We start from the raw sequence: 20,740 nt of genomic DNA on the forward strand, positions 1-20,740 counted from the left end.
CGTTTTTATCGGGCACGAGATACGATGTTTCTAATAATGTCCGAATGACAATCGGGGAAATGCGAGAGTGGGCTGTATGGTAGCAGCAGAAATCCAAGACATGTCTCTTGGTATAACGACTACCATGTGTGTACCTATTGTACTCGATACTAGCCTGGCCGATCGCAGAAATGACCAAATTATAGAGTTAGGGTCAAACTACTCAAGTCAACGAAAATGATACGAAGCTTCGTATGGAATTATCAAGCTACGTTTTTGTATTCTGTCTTCGAGTCGATGGAAATATAATCGTCTCGGTTCTGTCGTAGTTTGTGTTTGGATTGCCTCACTAGAACTTTTCAACCCTTCGTTGATGCTTCAAGCCTATGTACATATCGTTCACAAAACAACGCATACTCACGAATTAGTGAACTATCTCTAACCTTCCGCATTGCCATGCTCCTCACACTCTGCGCATACTCCCACCTTTCGGTACGTTACGCTCGCACGGCTCGCAAGCTCCAGTATCCAGAGTCTACCAGCCTGGACAGGTCTTGACTTGCAATGCCAGCATAGCTTCGGGTCTTGGAAGGTGGTGAGTGGACGCGCGAGAAGCTTGACCATCTCCACGGCCAGGATTGGAAGCTCCTCTAACAGGCCTTGAAATTTCTCGTCGTTCGCGAGGGTCAACTTCTTTAGACTGATGAAACGTAGAACTGGGTCTCGTAGGGGTAGGTAGGTAGCTGATCCGCTTCCGAATGCAGCTTTGACTATCAGCAGGAAGTCTTCATACTCCTCGGGTGTCATAATGTTGTTTACGTCGATGAAGTGACCATAATTAGCTTTCTTCGCGATTTCCTGGAGGGTGGATTTTATCTGCTTGAGGGCAATGTACGCAAGGGAAGGGACGCCAAAGAAATCTGCGCCTTTGAAGAGGTCCAATGGATGAGCATCGACTTTGTTCGATGCTGTTTGGCAGTTGTTAACACTTCGTTAAAATACAGATCACTGTCTGGGGTAACGATTATATACTTACCGGTTCCAGTGTAGAGATATCGAATAACCTCATCCACAACCCCGGGTACTTGATCATGTAGAACAAGCTCCCCAGTGGTGCTTTCCTGGTAACCATTAGCACATTAGAATGGCATTCTCTCCAACCACATTTCCAGAATAAAATATGCGAAACCAGGGTTGTGAAGACAGGATCTACCAAGTATCAAGTGAAGTATAGACGAAGAGTTCGAACGTACCTGGAAGGGACCGTTGAATGCCTTCTCAAAGAAGGGGCATCGGGGACAAATGATAGCTCGGTGGACGTTCCAAGTGCGATTCTCACATTTGATAATTACATCCGAGAAGGATCCCGACTCAAGAAGCCTATCGATGTCAGAGTAAATACTACAGTAGGCGTCGGGATAGGTTCAGCATGTCATGGGTCGTACTCACTTCTTATCTGACGAGCTATAACGCGGCTCAGGCGTCGCTCTGTCACTCACTTGATCCGACATGATTGATCACGTTTTTATTATCAGGGAATTGTACTATGAAAAATCGCGTCTGTCTTTTGGTAATCGAACAAGGAGGTGTGCTCCAAGTTTTGGCGTTGATCTCGCCCGCACGTTGGAGATCTCGATTTTTTTTTCGACTTGTTGAAAGAATTAAGTTGAACGCGTTCTGATTCATCTTGCGGTTTAAATAAAATAAACAATGACTGCCAAATAATTTACGGTGGTTATAAGTGCGCTGGCGGTAGGTAGGTACCTGAGGTTCAACTTTGCCCCATCACATATCGCGCCCCTATGTACCTAGTATACCCAGGTACAGTAGGTACCCACAACTAGAATTGGAAGGCGCGATGCCATCCATATCGCCGAAATAAAATCAATACTACTAGTAGTACTTACATAGTACTTGTTCCACAGTCTTCAATGTTTGCTGCGGCCTTGTTAAATGTTGAGACTACTTAACAAATTCTATTTAAATATGAGATAGGATCAATAAGAATAATGGAATGATAAGGGTAGAGACTTACATGAAAGGGGCTTTAAAGGGGCATTTCTACTTCAACTGTGTTGGTATATAAGTTGCCTAGGTACCTAGTATGTTTTTCTTCCCGTGTCTAGGTAGAGCTGTCAAGCTGAATAGCCTCATTCCATCCATATCAGAACTACTTACATAACCTGTTCATGTCCCATGGCACATGCCATTTGTCAGTCGAACACCAAGCTCCGCCCAGTCTTTATCTTTTGCACCTCAGCTCAGCTCTTCATGGGCGGGGCGCTGTGAGGTGATAAATATCACACTTGGAGAAAGAATTTGGTTGAACAAGAAAGAAGAAGTGTACGAGCAAATAGCAAACGCACTACCTTGGTCTACATGACTACCTACCTAGAGATGTCTAATGAATCACGGAAATTTGTACCGACAAATGCACACATTTACCACCTTAGACGCCATACCGTTGTTGAAAGCGACTTGAGGTTGATCGCTTGTGCTGCTTAAGTCTCAATCTGTAGGGTCAAGGTTTGCACCGCCTTAAGCTACCAGTCCTAGCCCTATGGGTGTAGGACCTACGAGACAACGATATCTACCCGACCCTGAGCGCCGTGAGGCTAGGCATGATGGACAGGACATTGATTAAAATAAAGTGGTTGTTAGAATCCTCGCGGTCATGGAGCAAATCATATCCGTCAAAATAGTTCACTATTACGAACCAGCTCGTTAGGCATAAGGAAGAGGGGGACTAGCCCCTCGATCCAAGAATAGACCGGTTAGTAGGATTGGCGTTCCCGACAGCTCGGTTTAGTTTAAGTGACTATACCTAATCGGGTTTTGTGGAAGGTATGATTGGCTGATAATTAGTTATCTACATGCCTAAGATTCAACCGAATTTAACGATGACATTCCCGAAAGCAATGTCACCATCGCTTTACTAGTTACGTCATTGCCAGGACTACACCAAAAATTATCATTGAATAATATTTTAGGTGCTCTTATCGACCTCATTCTAGAATGGAGGCAGGGAACATCAACGATAAAATGTCGGAACTCATGATAACTTTCCAGATCCTACGACCCAACATTTAACTACCGCCCCCCTTTGATAAACTGGGGCTCGTTGCTATCGACCGTTTTCAGATAGTCCTTCTCCCCAAAGTCCTTGTAGCCGTTATCCTTGGTGTATGTGTACAGCCAAGGGAGCTGTTCCGGCGCCTCCGCAATCTTCAAGTATTCTTTCCCAGCCACCGTCCCATCGATGTCCCTCATGACCGGCAGGCCCTCCTCCGAGCGTTCATCGGCGTAGTAGAACCTTGTAAAGTTTCGTCAGTATCGGCCAAATTCAAGTTCAAGTCACATGGCTGTGAAAAACTTATGGGCGAATCGGAAGAGGAGAGCTGCTCACTTAAACCCCTCCTTTGCATACGCAACGGACGCATATCTGACCCCGTACGCGGCCACGGTCTTTCCCGTGCCAAAGCACAGCCTGTTCTTGAACTGGCTGTGATTCAGGATGTTCCCCGTGAAGATGAAGGCCTTTCCCGGCGTCTCGGGTGAGAGAGACCGGAACGACTCGATGGCATGCTGGATGGCGATCATGGGCGTAGTGCCGTTGACAGCCACCGCGGACAGGAACCGCGAGACATTCTCCGGTGCAAGGGAGGCGAACGGGTCCTCCGGGTTATCGAGTGCGTACTGCACGGCTACAGTACCAAAAATTGTTATTTGATGAGATCGTCAACCAAGATTAAGGGCCGCATGGATAGGTAGGTATAGAGAAATGTGTCCACACACCATTGTATACGACGACAGTCGGGATCCCCACGTTCTCCCTGACCTTGGCAAAGACCTCTGGAATGGACTCGGGGTTGTTGAAGTCAGCCTGCACTTGGTAATACCCGCGCTTCTCGAACTCCTCCTTCGGCGTCCGCGATACGACGGCAATCTTGTATCCTGCTTCAGAGAATACGGCGGGGACCTTGGTGCCCAGCCCCTTGCCGGCCCCTAGGAAAAGGAGAACTGGTGGTGCAGACATCTTTGGGTTTAGGATGTGTTATGGCTGGCTAACTTCAAGTCGATGTCTAGTGGGATGTTTCAATAGCAGGTAGGTAAAATGCTTGATATGCTAGATTGGGGGTATAAATTTTAGAATCTCCTTCTAACTGGCAAACTTGAAGCTTTATATATGTCTCCTTACCTAATATATCAGCCGAGCTTGCGAGATTCGCTTAGAAGCCCGAGATTCGGGGTTGTTAGCTTAGGTAGGTAGTTGACGCCTCCAAATCCTTTGAGGCAATAGCTATAATGGTAGGTATACACATTTAGCAGGAGTGAGTACCATGTTGGAGCCCATGAAGCGCATAAGCGCTATATAACACCAGGTAGATAGTACATATCAGGTAAACAGGCCCCATGTTAATGCAGTCCCATTTCTATACTATCCCGTACTTTCCTCACGTCTATGGCAGAACCGGGTTAGTAAACAGAGCTATTACTCGTCCTTGATTACCTACATTGATCATGGCATACATAATTGTTAGCAATATCCCGACGGCAAAGCCTTTATTCTCATTGAAAGTCAAGGCTAGGTAGTCGATCAAGCCCCACGTATTATGCCAACGCCGTACCGAGGTTCAGTTGGTAAGGCAGATAGGGGCTGAGCGACTAGTGATCATCACCATGTAGGCAAAACTGTTGGTAGAGAATATCAGAACCACCGTTACCAACGATGCTTCTCGGTCTTCAAAGTCAGCAGTCACATGGGCAAATGGCTCCTCAACATAGTGAGTGGCGGTCTCGAGATGAGAGATCTAACGATGATGACGACCTTGGAATTGTTCGATCCTCGGAGGAAAATAAGGGCAATAGGAAGTCCGCCCGCACCTTCGAGCCGCACCGGGCTTTAATAGGCGAGGGGGGGTAATGTTCTGGCTTAATGAGTTAATAAGATGAAACAAAATGCTTCCACTTCGTGTATGCGAAGTGCCACCAGACATCTCACCCAGAACGGAAGTGGGCAATGTATTTTACCGTATGCGTTCGCTTCATTTCCTAGATATAATTGAAGCCTACCTATGCTTGCTTATCCTCCCTATTCATACCGGATGCGCCAAATTTACGACCCCAATCTCTAACTTTTCGATCCATATCATGGCGCACAAATACCATCGCCAAAGTCACCACGCACGCCAGGACCCAATCCCCAAGCGCCCTAGCAAACCCTCCTCTCACACTGCCACCTAGCATGCTTCGCTTCACCAGTGATGTTAATATGTCAGTAGTGATGAGTTCCTGCCCACTCTCCAGTGCCCTGATACTCTTCGCAGCGACGGCTTCTGGTGTCTGTGCCTCGTCTGCACCTTCCAGCATCTTGGTAACGTCAGATTTATATAAGTTCTCGGCCTCGTAAGACTCGGTTAGAATTCCTGCTGGGAAGATAGTGTGGATGCGGATAGGGGGTTCGTTGGGGTGTGCTGCAGCATACAGGTTCATTTCTTGGGAGAGGCTATCAGAAAGGGAGCGCAGTGCGGCCTTTGCCGGGCTATATGGTGAGTAACCGGTAAAAGTATAGAAGGCTAGAAATGAGGCAGTAAATATCAGATGACGAGGAGGTGCGGAGATAGTTGAGGTGTTAGTAGATGATGGAGTACGAGAAGGCTGAGTGGTATGTTCTCGTGAGGTTCTAAGCCAATGTGACAATATTGCGTGGGCCATGTATAGACTGGTGAAGTAATTGCTATTCATTACGGCCTCAAGCTCTGACACGGGCGTGTCAATGAAGAGCGTGGGATGTGGACTGCCTGCACAGCACCATACAACATCTGGAGGATTCCCTAGGTTCCATGAGACTATCTCATCAATAACACGAACGCATTCAGACGATGAAGTCAAGTCAGCGCTAATGTGATGAAATCGCTGCGTTGAAGGATCCAGTGCCCCTTGCTAAAATACCATCAGAAATTATAAAAGAACAATACAATACAGCTTGTACAATTAGCATACCCTTATATGCTCGACTCCTTGTGCTAACTTCTCTCGGTCACGTGCAATGATGATTATATTCGCACCTTTCGCGGCGAGCTGATGTCCAGCTGCAAGGCCCATGCCACGCGAACCACCAGTGATGGCTACGGTCTTTTAAAGCTTGTCAGCGTTGTAATGTCATGTTCAGGGGTAATTTCGTTGCTTACTCTGCCCTTCACCACAAACTTATCATTTGACAAAGAGTTTCCCATGTTGGCATTATGAATACCTAATAAATAGCAACAACTTAAGAAGTCTTACTCCCCCCTTTGACTAGGACGTAGTATTCCTAAAATTGGTTAGGGGGCATTGAAGACGCGACGGGCTCCAAATGTTGGCGAGATAGATTTAGTGCTAAACAAATGACGTCAGAACCAGAGGCCAGCTGGGTAACCTCCATAGCTACTGTATGTAGCTACCTGCTTGCCCATGTCCATGAGCTATCTCATCTCGTCTGAACTATCACTGAAGATGTAGAAGTTGAGCCGTAAAGGATATCGGAGTTCAAAAAGGGTTTACAAGATATACCTTACGAGTTGGTTATTTACTATATAGCATAGTACGTGCAATTAGAAGTCAAGCCATTAGTTAGATGTTGAAATAGAGAAAAAAAAGAAAGGAAAATTGAATAGTTATGCCTTCTAGCATGTAGTTACACGTGATTGTTAGCGTCCAATTATCCAATTATTCATCAATCCGCATTGACAATCTGGGGCTTAACAAATAACAACCCGATATTTGAATTACTCTAAGTCTCTAACTCTTCTCCCGCAAATCCAAAGATCAGAGAAAGTTACGTAATTCATCCTTTTTAATGATAAATCACGCCGTTTCCTTCTAAAAAAAAAAGTTCACCTTCAATTCAATAATTTCAATCCTTACTGCACGCAGCTCCCCACTCTGGGGATTCTGGAACGGCCTCTTGTACCCATTTACTGTTACCCGTTACCCGAAGGAGCGATACAATTAAAATAGTTACCTATTCTTTTTTTTTTTTACCACTTTTTACCACTTTACCACTTCCGAGTCTACCTACCTACCTTCCACTCTACCACGTACTTTACCACATGCACCTTTTTCCCCTTCTTAGCGCGTCTTCCTCATACGTTGCGCCGCTTTTGACGTGGGGGATCCTTTTATTTTATTGATCATTTTCGGTTCTCCGAATTGGTCAGGAAGGTGAGCCAAGCTCAAGTTCGCACAAAATCATCACCATTCATGTTACCATTCCATCTTTATGCATGTGATTCCCACCATCTCAACCATTTCGACCAACCCTTGTTTTTCGTGATTCCCTCCTTGCATACCTACCACAGTGTCGGGGACGACATATCGAAAAAGAAAAGACGGGAAGAAGAAAAAATTAGTTCAGGCCAAACATTGAACAAACACTTCCAGATGATCACTGACTCCCAGAAAAGAAAATAATAAAACAGCAGGAGCAGCAATCTATGGGACGAACTTCAAGACAATCTCACACTAGCACTCCAATTCTTTCCCAAGTCCCTCTCCTCCGTCCGAATCACATGCATGTGTTACTGCTTAGCCCTTTGTCATCTGTTTGAAGCGCGCGAGTCCCGCTTAGAAGGGCCAGGTTAACAGCCATGCCTAGAGACGATCTGTCAATAGATTTTGTGAAAAAGATGGCACCCTCAGTAGAGGCGCAAGATCCAGCAGCTATCCTCGAAGACTTCATTCACCGCACCGCCAATCTGCCCGAAGAGATTCGTTTCCTCCAGGACGAGATCGCCGATAAAGATCGCACATTTCAGGAATGTGTTAAGACGATTGAGGAGTGTGATGCTAAGATACAGCGCTACATTCGTACACATGGTAGCCACGCCCCCAACTCGCGCGAGCAATCCCTACGCGACACTATCCGCGAGAACTATACACGAGCCGACAAGTTAGCCGACGAGAAAATTGCCCTGGCGCAGAAGGCACAGAGTCTCTTTGACAAGCACCTCCGACATCTCGATCTCCAGATCAAACAACTAAGCGACCGAGGCGAGCCCGGCTTCACTGACCCCGACGAGATTCCTTCCGTAGTCCGACCTAGCGCCGCGAACAACAGCAACACCAGCCTTCGTGTGCTAGGCGTCTCCTCCACGTCTCACAACACGCCGCTCAACCCCATTTCTAGTAACACAACCCCAGCAGGCTCGAGACCCGCCAACCCCCAGATCCGAACCACGCAGTCGCAAACACACATCTCTAGCTCTGCACCCGCCTCCCCCACTGCGAGTATCATCTTGAATAACCGCAACCAGCGCGAGTCCTCTGCTGGACCGTGAGTAGCACCCGCCCGCCCATACAAACTTATTCATTGGTTTCAAACCACACAAACACATTAATACTATTACCCCGTGAAACCATCGGCTCAAGAAGAAGAAGCCTTTACCTTGACCTTTGATCCTATCCTTCAAGAAATTACTCGACTCGATAATACTGCAAGAAGTTCTTGCCTCTGAAGATCATTAATATGCAACATCACAACATGCACTCTTCTATCAACTCGTTGAACATAATATATGACCTCCGGAGACAATACCAAACCAAAGTATACGAAGAAACCATTACTGACTCAAGATCCCTACAGTGCTCCTAAGAGGGGACCACGGGTAAATTCCAGCTTAGGTTCACTCCCAGTAGCATCGAGCGGGCTAGCTCGACATTCTTCTCTTGGACCCGGCACACCGAAGGCGGGGACACCGGGGGCGAGTGGGCGAGCAGGTAGTGCAGGTCCCCGAGGTACATCGAAGGCGACGAGTGCAGGTGTGGGACGGAAGGGAACACCATCCGGGGGCGTCGGTCGCAAGAAACCCCCGAACTCGAAATCTACTCTTTCGCGCGTCAAACGCGCTGGTATGTCGAAAGGCTCTCCCGCATCTACCGCCGATAGTGAGCTTTCAGACGCAGAGTCCGTGCGATCATCGCGCGCTGGGTCGCGCGCCGGCAGTGGTACCCCGGTGCCGCGGCCTCATCACAATAGTAATCACAGTCACAGTCACAGTCACAGCCACCATCACAAACGCGCACGACCCAGCCGAGACATGGACGGAGACGAGGAAATGGCGGATCGGGGCGGATCAGGAACAGGGTCCGACGACGAGGAGGACGAGGAAGGCAAGAAGTATTGTCTGTGCCAGCACGTGTCGTATGGCGACATGGTGGCCTGCGATAACCCCGCCTGCCCGTACGAGTGGTTCCACTGGTCCTGCGTCGGTCTCAAGTCAGAGCCAGAGGGCCGCTGGTACTGTCCCTCGTGCACGGAGAACATGAAGAAGAAGGGAAAGTAAAGGTAATAATGAAGAAGGGCATGCCTACACCACCGCAGATACCCATGTACTGGCGGAAGGAAGTTGCAGTTTGTAATACGTTAGATACCCACCCATCCCCCAAATATTGGCCTATCTCTCTTGAAACTACCTAGGCACCTAGCTAACACGCGTGTACATAAGTGGTGGCTGGCCGTTGGCTTTTTCCTTAAGATCTTGCGAAGTAGCCAGTCTGTTTGCTGGTCGGTTGGTTCGTTGGTTGATACCATAACAGAACTTATTATGTACTTTCTAGGTTACGTACTTAATAGTTAACCTAGTCGTTTCTATCGACGATCACGGCCTAGGCTAGATAATCAAGGAAGGGATGAAGAGAGAAAGAGAAAGAGACAGATGGGGAGAGGGAGGGCTCCGTCAGTGTGAACGGACGTGCATATACAGTACATACCTACTATGTATGTATGTATGTATGTATGTATGTATGTATGTATGTACAGTACTAGGTACTTAGTAGGCGTTACAATAGGATTGATTCCTAGGTTCGTACTACCTACATAAGGTACCTACCTACCTACCTACCTACCTATACCTACATAATAAGAAAACCTCGGAATCATCACCACCACCAAGACGACTATTGTCCGTAAAGTCCTGAAATTTCATGGTACGAATAGTGTAAATCAAATTATCAAAGTGAATTACGCATAACCTAGGAGGTACTGTAGGTAGGGAGGGAGGGAGGGAGGCAAGTAAGCAAGTATCATTGTCATGACAACCTGAGGAATTACGAAGCTGCGAAAAAAAAAAAAAAGCATGGCATATCAACGGAACACTTCAAGCCCTGTTTACCCGTATACCTACTATAGCAAACACTTATCACTTGTTTCGCACTTCAAGATTCAGACTATGGAGCATTTAATCTCATTATCTTCCTAGCGTCTATATAGCTACGCCCATGTGCATACATCATTCATTCTCTGATGCCTTGCACGTTGCATTTTCTGCTGCTGATTCTGCTGCTATCTCTATAGAGTTCCAATTCCTCAACGCAGAAGGGGTACGGATTCGTGGGGAGGGGAAGAAAGTGGTAGGCTAAAAGACACATCTCTCGACAACGAGACACGAAGCAGCGCGTACAAACATTCCAGGCGTGTACTCGACAACACCGACAAAGATCCCAACCTATTACATTATAAAACAGAGCGGATCTTTGAAAACACATATTAATGCTCCAACAGACGCAAGCTTCCTTGAACGACAACATTCTCCAAGATTGATCCGGGAGGGATGTCGATCGTGGAGCCTTCTGTTGCGACGATGATAACGGTACCCTTCAGCTCCACACCACGATGCAAGTTAACGTTACCAGTGATTGTTAAGTGGTCGAGCTCGATAAGCTTGGGAATGGATGGAATACGCTTCTGGAAGTCTGACACCTTCTTGAAGTCGTTACCCAGCTTGATGAGCGGCGCACCACCGAAGCGGGCAGGGCTCATTTGTAATTGACCGTGCTTGACTGTGTATAGATCTGACTTCACGAGCATAAGATCGGAGCAAGTCTTGACCGGCAAGAAACGGCGTCGGGGTACGTTGACACCATGGGCATTCTTGAAATGACGAATGGCAGCACCGACGGCGGTCTCGAGCTGGAGAATCGAAATGTCGGACTCGCCCTTCTTGTCACCAGGGATCGTCTTACCGTTGGGAATAATCTCCATCTCGAGCTCATTGTTCTCAACCACGCGCTTGATCGCCTTGGTGTTCATCCAGATATTGTTGGTGTTGAAGTACTTGAACTTCTTAATCGACTTGAACTCGTTGGTGTGTTCCTTGGGCACTTGGGCAATTTCTAGAAGACGGACGGAGCCCTCGTAGTCGATGATGGTACCACCCTTGACATCAGCCTTGGTCTTGTTGGTCAGCTCCATGACGTATTCAGCATCAGTCTCAACCATGTGTTGCAGGATGCGTAAGTCCACAACAGCACCCAAGTTGTCAACATTGGACAGGAAGATGATCTCGATGCCACGCTCGATGAGCTTGTCAAGGAGGCCAGAGTTGTAGAGAGACTCGAAAACATCACCGTGTCCGGGAGGGTACCACTCGTTGATGGCCGAGTCAAAGTCCTTGGGGACAGGCAAAAGGGAGTCCTTCAGAATCCTCGGGTATCTCGATTGGTTGAAGGTGAGGATATCGACATTGTGTCCTTCGTACTTCTTAATGATAGCTGCGGTATCTTCGTGCGTGTTAAACGAGTTCATGAGGATGAAGGGAACGTTGGTGCTGTAAGTTCGGTTCAAGTACTCGACTTGTCGCACGGACATATCGAGGAAAGACATGCCATCACGGACTTCGATGACTGACTTGGGACCGACGCAACCCATAGATGTACCCAAACCACCGTTCAACTTCAGGACGGCGAGCTTGTTGAGAAATCCAACCGACTCGGAGTTAGCTAAATCTTCATAATCGACGACCTGGCCTTGTGCCGGGGGAGCAATGCGGTCCCAGTCGCTACAAGAATATATTAGCTTCTTTCTATGTGCTTTTCGGTCACGATATAGCTAATACGTACACAGCGTTGCCCTTAGCTTTGTCATTCAAGTATCGGCGGAATAGAGCGAAGAAGTTGTCCATTTCGGTTTCGAATAGCTATTAGGGATTTATTAGTATGTTGTAACGCATATTCGTACATTCGATAGCTTACCCTCTTCTCATCTGGATCCTTGACAGTCTCAGCAAGTTCGGTCAGGGAGTTGCGCATTTGCGCTGCTGCAACGTTGGTCGAAGCATTCTCGAAGGCCTTGTTATCATTAGTTAGTAACGACGACATTTTGTGAGGTGGTAAGTTGGCAATGGGAAAAGGAAAAGGAAATGAAAATGTTGCAGTTTAGTCGTGGACGAAAGAACTACATGTGGTATGATTGACCAAGGAAAACCAGAAGTGTGTGTAAAGCGGCCATGGAGCTTTTCTTATGGGGACTTTAAATCAGAGAAATCCCAATTTTCGTAATTACAATCTCAACCTAAGGTGTCTGACGGAAGTGGTAATGAATCAGAGGCTCGATCCTTCTCTGATACCATATGGTAATCAGGCGGAGCTCTCATCCAAGAGCTATGAAAGGAATCTTGTCTAGTAACCATATAGACGAAACCTTATCTTGATTATGCGTCCCGGAGATCTGAGGCATACACACACCACGGGTTTGCTTGGGTAAAATCGTTGCGAAGAAGGAGGGAAGGGAGGCAACAAAGAATCATGAACAGGGTGACAGGTGGTCACCGAGCTTCTAGGGAATCCGAAGGCACGGGCTTTTGTCAATGAATGGAGTTTCAGGTACTCACCATGTGCGATCGAGTCTTTCCATGATGTCTGCCAATAAACTCAGCGTCCGAGTTTCCTCCAGGCTTGAGGTGGGTAGGTAAGGCGCTCTTGATAGCCTGAGCCATGGTATTCGTGATATGGGTGGAATGTCTTGAAATCTCTTATGGATTGTATGGTCGAATTTGAGCTTCCAGACCTCGATAGGAATTTATATGGAAGTTGTTGGCTGTTGAATTTTATTTTTGATAAAGAAAGAAAGGAGGTTAAGATTCAGTTTTGCAAAAAAGTTGAAATGACGATGCCTTGTCTTAGACTTGGGCGATGGCGGGGTAAAATTGGTTGGCGGCGGAGCTTTTTGACAGCTACCGTTTGAATTTCGACCTAAAAAGGGGGGTTAGCTCACTTCCTGCAGTGAAATGCACCAAATGCACCATTGACGTAATGCGGACTAAATCAGAGCAAGTTCCTTCCCTGCTTCTCAAGGTTGCTTGCGTTTATAAAAGATGCCCTGGTGCATTTTTTTTGCCTTCAGGCATCATGTCCCTTTCCATCCAATCCATGCTCAATGCTCATCCATGCTTATCCATGCTTATCCATGTTCATTCTATCCCGCCACTAGCGAAGCTAATAATAAAGCGAATATAGCGAATATAGCGAATATACTATATTACCACCTACTACATACTATGTAGATAGACTGATAGATAAATTGCAACCAAGCACAAAAAGAAATGTTTCATAGAAACTAGCCATGTAAATCTCTTTTCCGTCTTTGATGTTCATCCTGCCACTGGGAGGTACAGTACATATGTAGCACTGGATGCTTAGTAGGTTGATTATCCCCCCTCCCCCCCCCTTTTTTTATCAAAAAAAAGAGCGTTTTAATCACATGTAAATCCAAGCGGGGAACCGAAAAGAAATCAGGCAATATATCCACTGTTGCATAGGGAGAAAAAAAAGAAAGAAAAAAGATAGAACTTACCTGGTGAATCAATGCCCTATATCTAACGATCTGCAATTCAAATCGGTCAGAAAGGTTAAGACGAAAAGAAAACCAAGACTGAACTTGAAAGTGGGCAAGGCGCCATCTACCCTTTTTATTTAGTCCCCCTTCCAACCCCTTAAAATGATAGTACCTAATAGCTCCAGGAGATTATCTTGTTGCCTCCCGGGGTCACGATGAAGCGGAGGTATGTATGTACAACAACTTCGATATGCGGTGTATAATGTTTTCCTTGTACCTGACCACGAATTTCCATTCGCAGATGGAGCGCACCTAGTATCCATTTCGAAAAACCCCCTTCAAGTAACGTCGGGCTAGGACCCATATGGTATTTGTTGGCGCGGGCTAGACCCTGCTAAGCTAAGCTAAGCGGCTAAAGCATCCACCAACAGAATACGCGGCTTCAAGCCGGTGCGGTCACCTATTCCACGATACACCGATGGGAGATCTCAAAGTGAAATAATACATGTAGTTACTAGGTATTAAGTACCAGTGCCTTCATGTTACATAAGTGGTCAATGTTGGCACTTATGTAAAAAGGGGGGGCAGCACATTTTAATGTTCATCTATATATTTGCTCCGTCTAGTTATACATTTGCGGATATAGATAAAATCTAGAAACTTCCTTTTAAAGTAAGGGCAGATATACTGACATATATTGTATGCTCTCAAAAAGACCTGTCATTTTTTTACACCATTCCGTTTGACCACCCATGAAGGGAGGGTGGGACGAGAAGTGGCTTAGGCTGGCATCCACCATGAAGGTCTAGCCTGACCGACTGGACTCGCGTGGGTGGATATTATCGTCGCCTTGTTTCTAGTCCGTCCTAAAGTCGACCTTCAAAAGCCACCGATAATAATCTAGTTGTTTTCTGCGTACATGCGCAATCCCCGACTTGAAAAGCCAATAGCTTCGTTAAGACTCGGTAGTGAATACCGCTGGCGAAAGCTAAGCAATTGCCAACTGATGAAACCGCGATACCGGTATTAAATATCTCAACAGTTAGGGCACCATTCTCTCCACTGCAACTTGTTGGTTCATCCAATATATGAACTCCATTCGAATACGGCGGGAATTAAATGAACCTCTAGTTCTGGAGCAATCCATTTGGATATGTGTACCTAACCAAAATCTTCTGGTCACTGTATCTTGCCTAGCTTGGGTACGTAAATTCAACTATAAGCATCCAGTAAAGGCCGTGAAAGCCCTCACATTTGAAGTTGTCAGCCGAAGAAGGCACGATATCCCCGCCTGAGCACTCGGGCAATTACATGTATGTATGTGTATACCGACAGGGGGTGCAATCCTACCTAGGTACGTAGTATCTACTAGTTCAGGTACTAGGTTGGGTGGTAGGTAGAGACCTGAATGTAAAGATGGCCAGCTCCAGGTTTTATTATTTTTCGTGAAGTCGAAGATTTAAATGAGATTTAAGTGACGAGTCAGCCACGTCAAAATTGTAGCAAATAGATAGTCAGAAGATTTCCACGTGGGGGTTGCGGGACATGGGATGTAAGCAGCCTTTGATATGTACATATTTGATAGAATTCTTATTCTTACCTACAGGGTAAGTAGGTTGGCTACCAGGTAGCTAGCTGAGATCGACGCCTCCACGACTCGAATAAGAGCCGCACTTGGCCAACTGTATTATATGTGATGTAGATGTGTACCTAGGTAAGTAACATAGCTGAAGTTGCATACATATCTGTATGTAGCACAGGATTATGTTTCAAAGATGTCTGTAGATGTATGTAGCGTCAGTAGCCCCTTTTAGATATTCAGAGCTACATGTGTAGGTGCATAATGTCTCGGGTCGGTTTACGTACATATCATGTTATATCTACGATTTACTTTACATAACTACCATCTCATGCCCATCATTCTTTCCGAGAAGCCGTCGGATGATCCCGCGATAGCGTTTGCAGTTTCCTACTAGGTGCTGTAGCAACAAATACGTTACACGCTCTTATTTGACAAGCGCCTTCGTGCATTATGCTCCACTTCTGCTACAGACTGCTACAATACATACTTTAATTATTCACATCTCACAGCATTTTGCGGCTGACCACTCCGTCTGCAGTCACTACTATGTAGCCAGCCAGCCAGCCAGCAGTCATACCTAGTAGTAGCTCCCCCTGAAAATGATTACTCCTATTGACGGAGACTAAATCTTATCGAGTCCCAAGCTCCAAGGTTGCTTCAACGTCAGCCCTCCTATTCCAGAAGCGGAACAGGACTTCGTGTTAGGCCTACAAACGAATTCTACATTTGCCCTCAATTTGAGCACCTAAGCACTACTTCTAGGTACTAGGCAAGCCGCAGGTACCTGGCTTATCATTAGCGACGACAATATTGACAATATTACCCCGAAAAAAGGCAGCATTGAAGGTTTGCGGATCTTAGTACATAGCCGATCTTGGTAGCTAATCTAAGTACTAGCTAGCTATTCTTAGCACACACCTATCTACCCACCCATCCTTCTCACTTCGCTTGATCACATTCCACCAATTCCCGCCCCGGTGGCCAAGAGCCACACTAATCCCACCCTCCATCCCACTGTACCTGCCTTAGGTACCTCACCCCCAAAACACCAAGATGGGGAGTGTCGATAAACTGCCATATTGGCATATGAACATACCCGAAGACAAGCGGACCGAAGAGTGCCCAGAATTTCTTCGCAGCCTGAGTGAAAAAGACAAGGGCATCATCGGCACGCCAGACTCCGAGTATCACGTCGCGACCTGGCCCGAGGTCCAGAAGATCGTGGCAGACAACCGGCTGGGCGCGTTCCGCCGCATCCCGTCCCACCTCCGCCGGTATCTCGAGTACACCTGGCAGCTGAAGCGGGACTACGGGAGCATCATGAAGTTCGTCCTGGACAAGCGGCTGCGCTGGGAGGCACCCGTGACGCCTCGGGGCAAGCCGTTCGAGTTTGACGACGACGACATCACGATCTTGTGGAACGACTGGCCATACGGCATTGATGATCGGATAGTCCATCTCGTCGTCTGGACCAAGTTCGAACTCCCCGAAGACCCTGCCACAGGCGACATAACCGACGAGACTCGGGATGAGATTGATCAGTACGTGCAGAAGACGTTTGGGTGCCAGGTGCCAAGAGATCGTGTAAGTGGAATTATCATTACCTACCTCCTTCTTTCTTATATCGTTCGCGCTAAGAGGCCCGGGATAGTATATCTGGTTCAAGAATTGGAAGTCGCTGAAGTCCGTTCATGCTGTAGAGCACTTCCACGTCATGCTTCTTGAGCCGGATCCTAAATTTGTCGAAGAGATCACTCATGGAGACGTTCCTTACTGCCGCCAGGTGTAGCATGATATTCAGTCTATTAAGTGACACGATCCCAAGTTTTATCATAGACCAATAGATAGATAGTGTATACCTAATATCTGTGGAGGACGGTCTTTAGATGTTACCAGTCTCTCATATAATACAGCCTAATGCATCTCTATAGCTATCATAAGCACAAGAGACTCGTTCCACACGGTACTGTTGAGAGGAGGAGTTGACATTTCACTGCGTTTACGGTAGGAACTAGGGGTGAATGTATGTACCATTCAATGAAAGCCGAAGTGCGCTCGGCACTTGGTCTTCTCAATGCCCATCATGGGCCTATAGCGAATAATGCTTATCATGAACTGACTTTAAAGGACTTTGATATAGATAAACCACTTCCTAGCCTTTCCAAAGGCCACAGAGAAAGCAGTGCTGTTCATATTTCAAGATCCGCCCTTTACCTTTTTTTTTACCCCAGGCCGTGTGCTGAACTCATTCAAAAATTGCCTATGTGTTGAAACGTCCTGCAAGAATATTAGTACAGAATAAATGTGAATACGGTAGCAGAACTCGCCTGAGCCTTGTAATTTCGACTACATGTGCCGTGTACCATGTCATTATACCTAACCAGATACTCAACCCCCTAATCACGGCCCCATCCTCACCTCCACAGAAGGACACTCTGCGAAAGGCACGGCGATGGGCTTTTCCAGACAGACCTTGACTTGCCAGCCTCGGTCCTTCATAGGCGCTGGGTTATCGCCTATGCGGAAGTCCAACAATATTTTGTTCGCCAGCTGGGTCGCCAGGGCCTCTAGCGTCTCAAAGGAAGAGGCCTCCATTGTCTATACGGATATATGTAAGCACCAACTCCTCAGTAATGTGCATGAAAAAAAAACTCACCTCGACAATCAACGTTTCAATATCACTGTATATATCATCCACCACATCGAAGCGATCGATCTCAACATCCGCAACCACCATCTGCTTCGCCTTGCGCTCATTCGCGTTCACCCCGATCAGCGTCGGGACATGCAGCCCCTGTATCCTCAAGCTGCGGGCATACGACCGCAGCGGGTTTTTGCTGTTCATCTTTTCGCCCCCCTCCCCTTCCTTCTCCTTCTCCTTCTCCTTATCTTTACCCCCGCCATCACCCCCCCTCTTATCATCCCTCGGCACGCCCTCCCTAAAACTCGCCGTCGTCGTCAGACTGACCCCCGCACCCAGCAGCGACGCCTTCGGCAGCGACACCGTCAGCGCCAGCGAGCGGAGCTTCGCAAAGTCCAGCACGGGCAGCTGGTCCGGCGGCAGCGCGACGCGGCTCCCGTCGACGACGCGCCCCGTCATGCGCACCCACAGCAGCTCGCAGACGTCCGCCGTCCGCGGCGTCTTCTCCTCTCCCTCCCCCCCCACCACCTCCCCAGCAGCAACCGCCCCCCCTCCCCTTGCACTTTTCTGCCCTGCGCTCCACATCTCCAGACTCCCCAGCAGCGTCTGGCTCAGCGTCCCGTAGTGCACCGTCCCCGCATCGAGTTTATCCGCGACCCCGGAGTTTCCGCCGCCGCCGCCGCCACCATTACCATCATCACCACCACCACTACCACCACCATTAGCCCCATCCGAGCCGGCAAAGGGCGCAGCAAACGAGACCTCGGACGACAACAGCACGGGCTGCAATCGCCCCGGGCGCCCCCACGCGTCGCGGCCGATGGCGATGGCGCCGCCCTGGAGGTTGCGCACGCGGACGACGGCGACGGGCTCGCCGGCGTCGGCGCGGGCGCGCCAGGAGCTGACGAGGGGGGCGGGGGGGTCTTCTTTTTCGGTGTTGGTTGGCGGGGGCATGTTTGCTGCGAGTGCGGGTGATTTCCAGAGGGATGAGAGCATTGTGGGTGTAATAAAATGAGGGTTTTTAAAAAGGGAAAGAGGAAGGAAAAGGTTGGTGGTGGCTGTAGGTAGGTATACCTAGGTAGGTGTTGTGATGAGGATGATGATGATGATGATGATGATGACGCAAAACGGGTGGGTGCATAAATGATGCGGAGGTGGGGCTGGCAGCACAGAGGATCTGAATAGTTAGTTGGATGAAATAAGCAGCAGATCAAATATTGAGGTACCTATCTTAGGTTCAAATGACAGGAAGTTTTTATTTGTTTTTTTATGTCCAGAAATGAAGAGATCACTATTAAGAATGAGCTTAGCTATAGGGGATAAGGATGAAAATACGAAGATCTATTCCCTTAGATGCATATATGTTGGATTACACTTGATGGCCCCGCTAGCACGCATATAGGAGTTATGTAGGTATTCATGAGGACAAACAAGCGATGATCCATCCATGATTTCCATGTTGTTCGTTTTCCAAGGTAACTAGGTAAACAACTGATTTCATATACATATAGTTCTCAAGTTGTTATAAATAATAGTATGTATATCGGATGTATAAAACCCTCATACATCCGCCTCACCCTCAACAGCCTCACGCGGATCATAAACCATCGACCAGTAATTAGCCAACTCCGCGAGTCCCCATTTACTCAAGTCGAGGGACAGGCACTCGACATCGCGAAAGCCGTACTTCTTATAAACAGCATGGCCCGCCTCGGTAGCCTCCAGGTATGCCGTAACACCCAGCTTCCGCGCCTCCTCTATGCATCGTTTCACTAGCATGCCGCCGGCGCCGCGGCCTTGGTGTTTTGGGTCGGCGTGCAGGAGATGAAAGTCTTTTCATGTTAGTGCCACTATAATCTTGACATATAAACAGGTACTAGAAGGGGGATCCGTCTATATAGGTACTGTTTTACCTCAACTCTCCCCTTTCACATAGGTAACCCAGGTTTACGCACGCTTATGAAATACGCGGGTACTTACATATGTACGACCCATCTTCATGCTCCTGCGTGCGTTCCCTCAGCTTCGCAATGGAACTAAACAGCAGTTCGCACGCCTCGACATTGCAGCCGGGGCCGAACGACCGCGGCGCCGGATGCTTCCGCTCGGTGAAGACGTGGAACTTGGCAAAGGCGACCATCTGCTCGGCCTCCGGGAGCTCCGGGTCGACGACCTTGAACCAGCGCGTGGTGGGGTCGCTCTTCAGCTCCGTGGTCAGCAGCTTGGCGCGATCGTCTGCCGCCGTGGCTGGAAAGGGGCCGGGGAACAGGATCCTGGTGAGCGGGTTCAAAGCATACGCCGCACGCTCGATGTCGACGGAGCGTCCGGCGTCGGCTTCGGTGGCGGGTTGGAGTTCCAGTGGCATGCTTTCGATTTTTTTTAATATTTAAATACACGAAATCATTGATTCTTATTGGAAGAACACCTCAGGTTAGAGCAATACTACGAACAATGTAAGACGAATATATATAGCAGCGGCAATACCTCAGACAAAGAAAAGGCAGATAATTATACTTTCCTCTTCGCAATAAACCCGAAACGTTGCACTCCCTTGATGAGTCATACCGAATGAGATATCATCTCTCCCATTTTATTCAGCTGTAAGGGACTTCGAGCGTGGGGTTAATGGTGTAACGAGCACTTGCTGACTGATTGATCGCTTCGTCGAAAAGTAGACGGAGCATTGACTTGCCTGATTTATATATATTTTATATATATTTCGCGATTACAAGTATTTAATTCTACGAAACCTATCCGGTTATTCAAAGAGCCAAAGTAATGATTACACAATAAGTTTAGTTGAAGAAGATATAATATCCGTGGATGGCTCCTATTGTACTAACCTACCTAACCTTAGTAGATAGATACCCCGTCACGGATCGGCGAGGAACGCGGACTACGGGACGGCCCTCCATGGCGCAGACCCACACATTCCAGCAAGTAAATA

General features: G+C 47.6%; 8 protein-coding genes across 8 annotated transcripts; 2 read left to right on the forward strand and 6 right to left on the reverse strand.

Annotated features, from left to right (window-relative positions):
• Positions 1 to 255: 255 nt before the first annotated feature.
• Positions 256 to 2,007, reverse strand: GGS25DRAFT_22989 (BTB/POZ protein). Its single transcript, XM_049257012.1, has 4 exons — positions 1,429 to 2,007; positions 1,233 to 1,359; positions 1,016 to 1,100; positions 256 to 947 (listed from the first exon to the last, which is right to left on the reverse strand). The coding sequence occupies exons 1-4, from the start codon at positions 1,488 to 1,490 to the stop codon at positions 418 to 420; spliced, it is 804 nt and encodes a 267-aa protein (XP_049121204.1). The 5' UTR covers positions 1,491 to 2,007; the 3' UTR covers positions 256 to 417.
• Positions 2,008 to 2,893: 886 nt separating this feature from the next.
• On the reverse strand, positions 2,894 to 4,437 carry GGS25DRAFT_469384 (uncharacterized protein). The gene is made up of 3 exons (XM_049259137.1): positions 3,775 to 4,437; positions 3,386 to 3,683; positions 2,894 to 3,292 (listed from the first exon to the last, which is right to left on the reverse strand). The coding sequence occupies exons 1-3, from the start codon at positions 4,013 to 4,015 to the stop codon at positions 3,070 to 3,072; spliced, it is 762 nt and encodes a 253-aa protein (XP_049121205.1). The 5' UTR covers positions 4,016 to 4,437; the 3' UTR covers positions 2,894 to 3,069.
• A 572-nt stretch (positions 4,438 to 5,009) lies between these two features.
• Positions 5,010 to 6,628, reverse strand: GGS25DRAFT_469389 (NAD(P)-binding protein). The gene is made up of 4 exons (XM_049259138.1): positions 6,537 to 6,628; positions 6,171 to 6,357; positions 5,983 to 6,114; positions 5,010 to 5,922 (listed from the first exon to the last, which is right to left on the reverse strand). The coding sequence occupies exons 2-4, from the start codon at positions 6,213 to 6,215 to the stop codon at positions 5,053 to 5,055; spliced, it is 1,047 nt and encodes a 348-aa protein (XP_049121206.1). The 5' UTR covers positions 6,216 to 6,357; positions 6,537 to 6,628; the 3' UTR covers positions 5,010 to 5,052.
• A 1,018-nt stretch (positions 6,629 to 7,646) lies between these two features.
• GGS25DRAFT_516731 (inhibitor of growth proteins N-terminal histone-binding-domain-containing protein) lies at positions 7,647 to 9,302 on the forward strand (the record flags this gene model as incomplete). Its single annotated transcript, XM_049263256.1, has 2 exons — positions 7,647 to 8,293; positions 8,603 to 9,302. 2 exons carry the CDS (start codon positions 7,647 to 7,649, stop codon positions 9,300 to 9,302), a joined length of 1,347 nt encoding a protein of 448 aa, XP_049121207.1.
• Positions 9,303 to 10,186: 884 nt separating this feature from the next.
• On the reverse strand, positions 10,187 to 13,446 carry GGS25DRAFT_469395 (UTP-glucose-1-phosphate uridylyltransferase). The gene is made up of 4 exons (XM_049259139.1): positions 12,627 to 13,446; positions 11,989 to 12,084; positions 11,857 to 11,933; positions 10,187 to 11,795 (listed from the first exon to the last, which is right to left on the reverse strand). Exons 1-4 carry the CDS (start codon positions 12,729 to 12,731, stop codon positions 10,505 to 10,507), a joined length of 1,569 nt encoding a protein of 522 aa, XP_049121208.1. The 5' UTR covers positions 12,732 to 13,446; the 3' UTR covers positions 10,187 to 10,504.
• A 2,759-nt stretch (positions 13,447 to 16,205) lies between these two features.
• On the forward strand, positions 16,206 to 16,941 carry GGS25DRAFT_516733 (uncharacterized protein; the record flags this gene model as incomplete). Its single annotated transcript, XM_049263257.1, has 2 exons — positions 16,206 to 16,736; positions 16,804 to 16,941. The coding sequence occupies 2 exons, from the start codon at positions 16,206 to 16,208 to the stop codon at positions 16,939 to 16,941; spliced, it is 669 nt and encodes a 222-aa protein (XP_049121209.1).
• Positions 16,942 to 17,552: 611 nt separating this feature from the next.
• GGS25DRAFT_516734 (uncharacterized protein) lies at positions 17,553 to 18,789 on the reverse strand (the record flags this gene model as incomplete). Its single annotated transcript, XM_049263258.1, has 2 exons — positions 17,553 to 17,750; positions 17,809 to 18,789. 2 exons carry the CDS (start codon positions 18,787 to 18,789, stop codon positions 17,553 to 17,555), a joined length of 1,179 nt encoding a protein of 392 aa, XP_049121210.1.
• A 371-nt stretch (positions 18,790 to 19,160) lies between these two features.
• GGS25DRAFT_23225 (acyl-CoA N-acyltransferase) lies at positions 19,161 to 20,543 on the reverse strand. Its single transcript, XM_049257030.1, has 2 exons — positions 19,774 to 20,543; positions 19,161 to 19,625 (listed from the first exon to the last, which is right to left on the reverse strand). The coding sequence occupies exons 1-2, from the start codon at positions 20,156 to 20,158 to the stop codon at positions 19,354 to 19,356; spliced, it is 657 nt and encodes a 218-aa protein (XP_049121211.1). The 5' UTR covers positions 20,159 to 20,543; the 3' UTR covers positions 19,161 to 19,353.
• Between the last annotated feature and the right edge of the window lie 197 nt (positions 20,544 to 20,740).

Source organism: Hypoxylon fragiforme, assembly GCF_022984875.1.
Source record: "Hypoxylon fragiforme strain CBS 206.31 chromosome Unknown GGS25scaffold_1, whole genome shotgun sequence".
NCBI classification, from domain to species: domain Eukaryota; kingdom Fungi; phylum Ascomycota; class Sordariomycetes; order Xylariales; family Hypoxylaceae; genus Hypoxylon; species Hypoxylon fragiforme.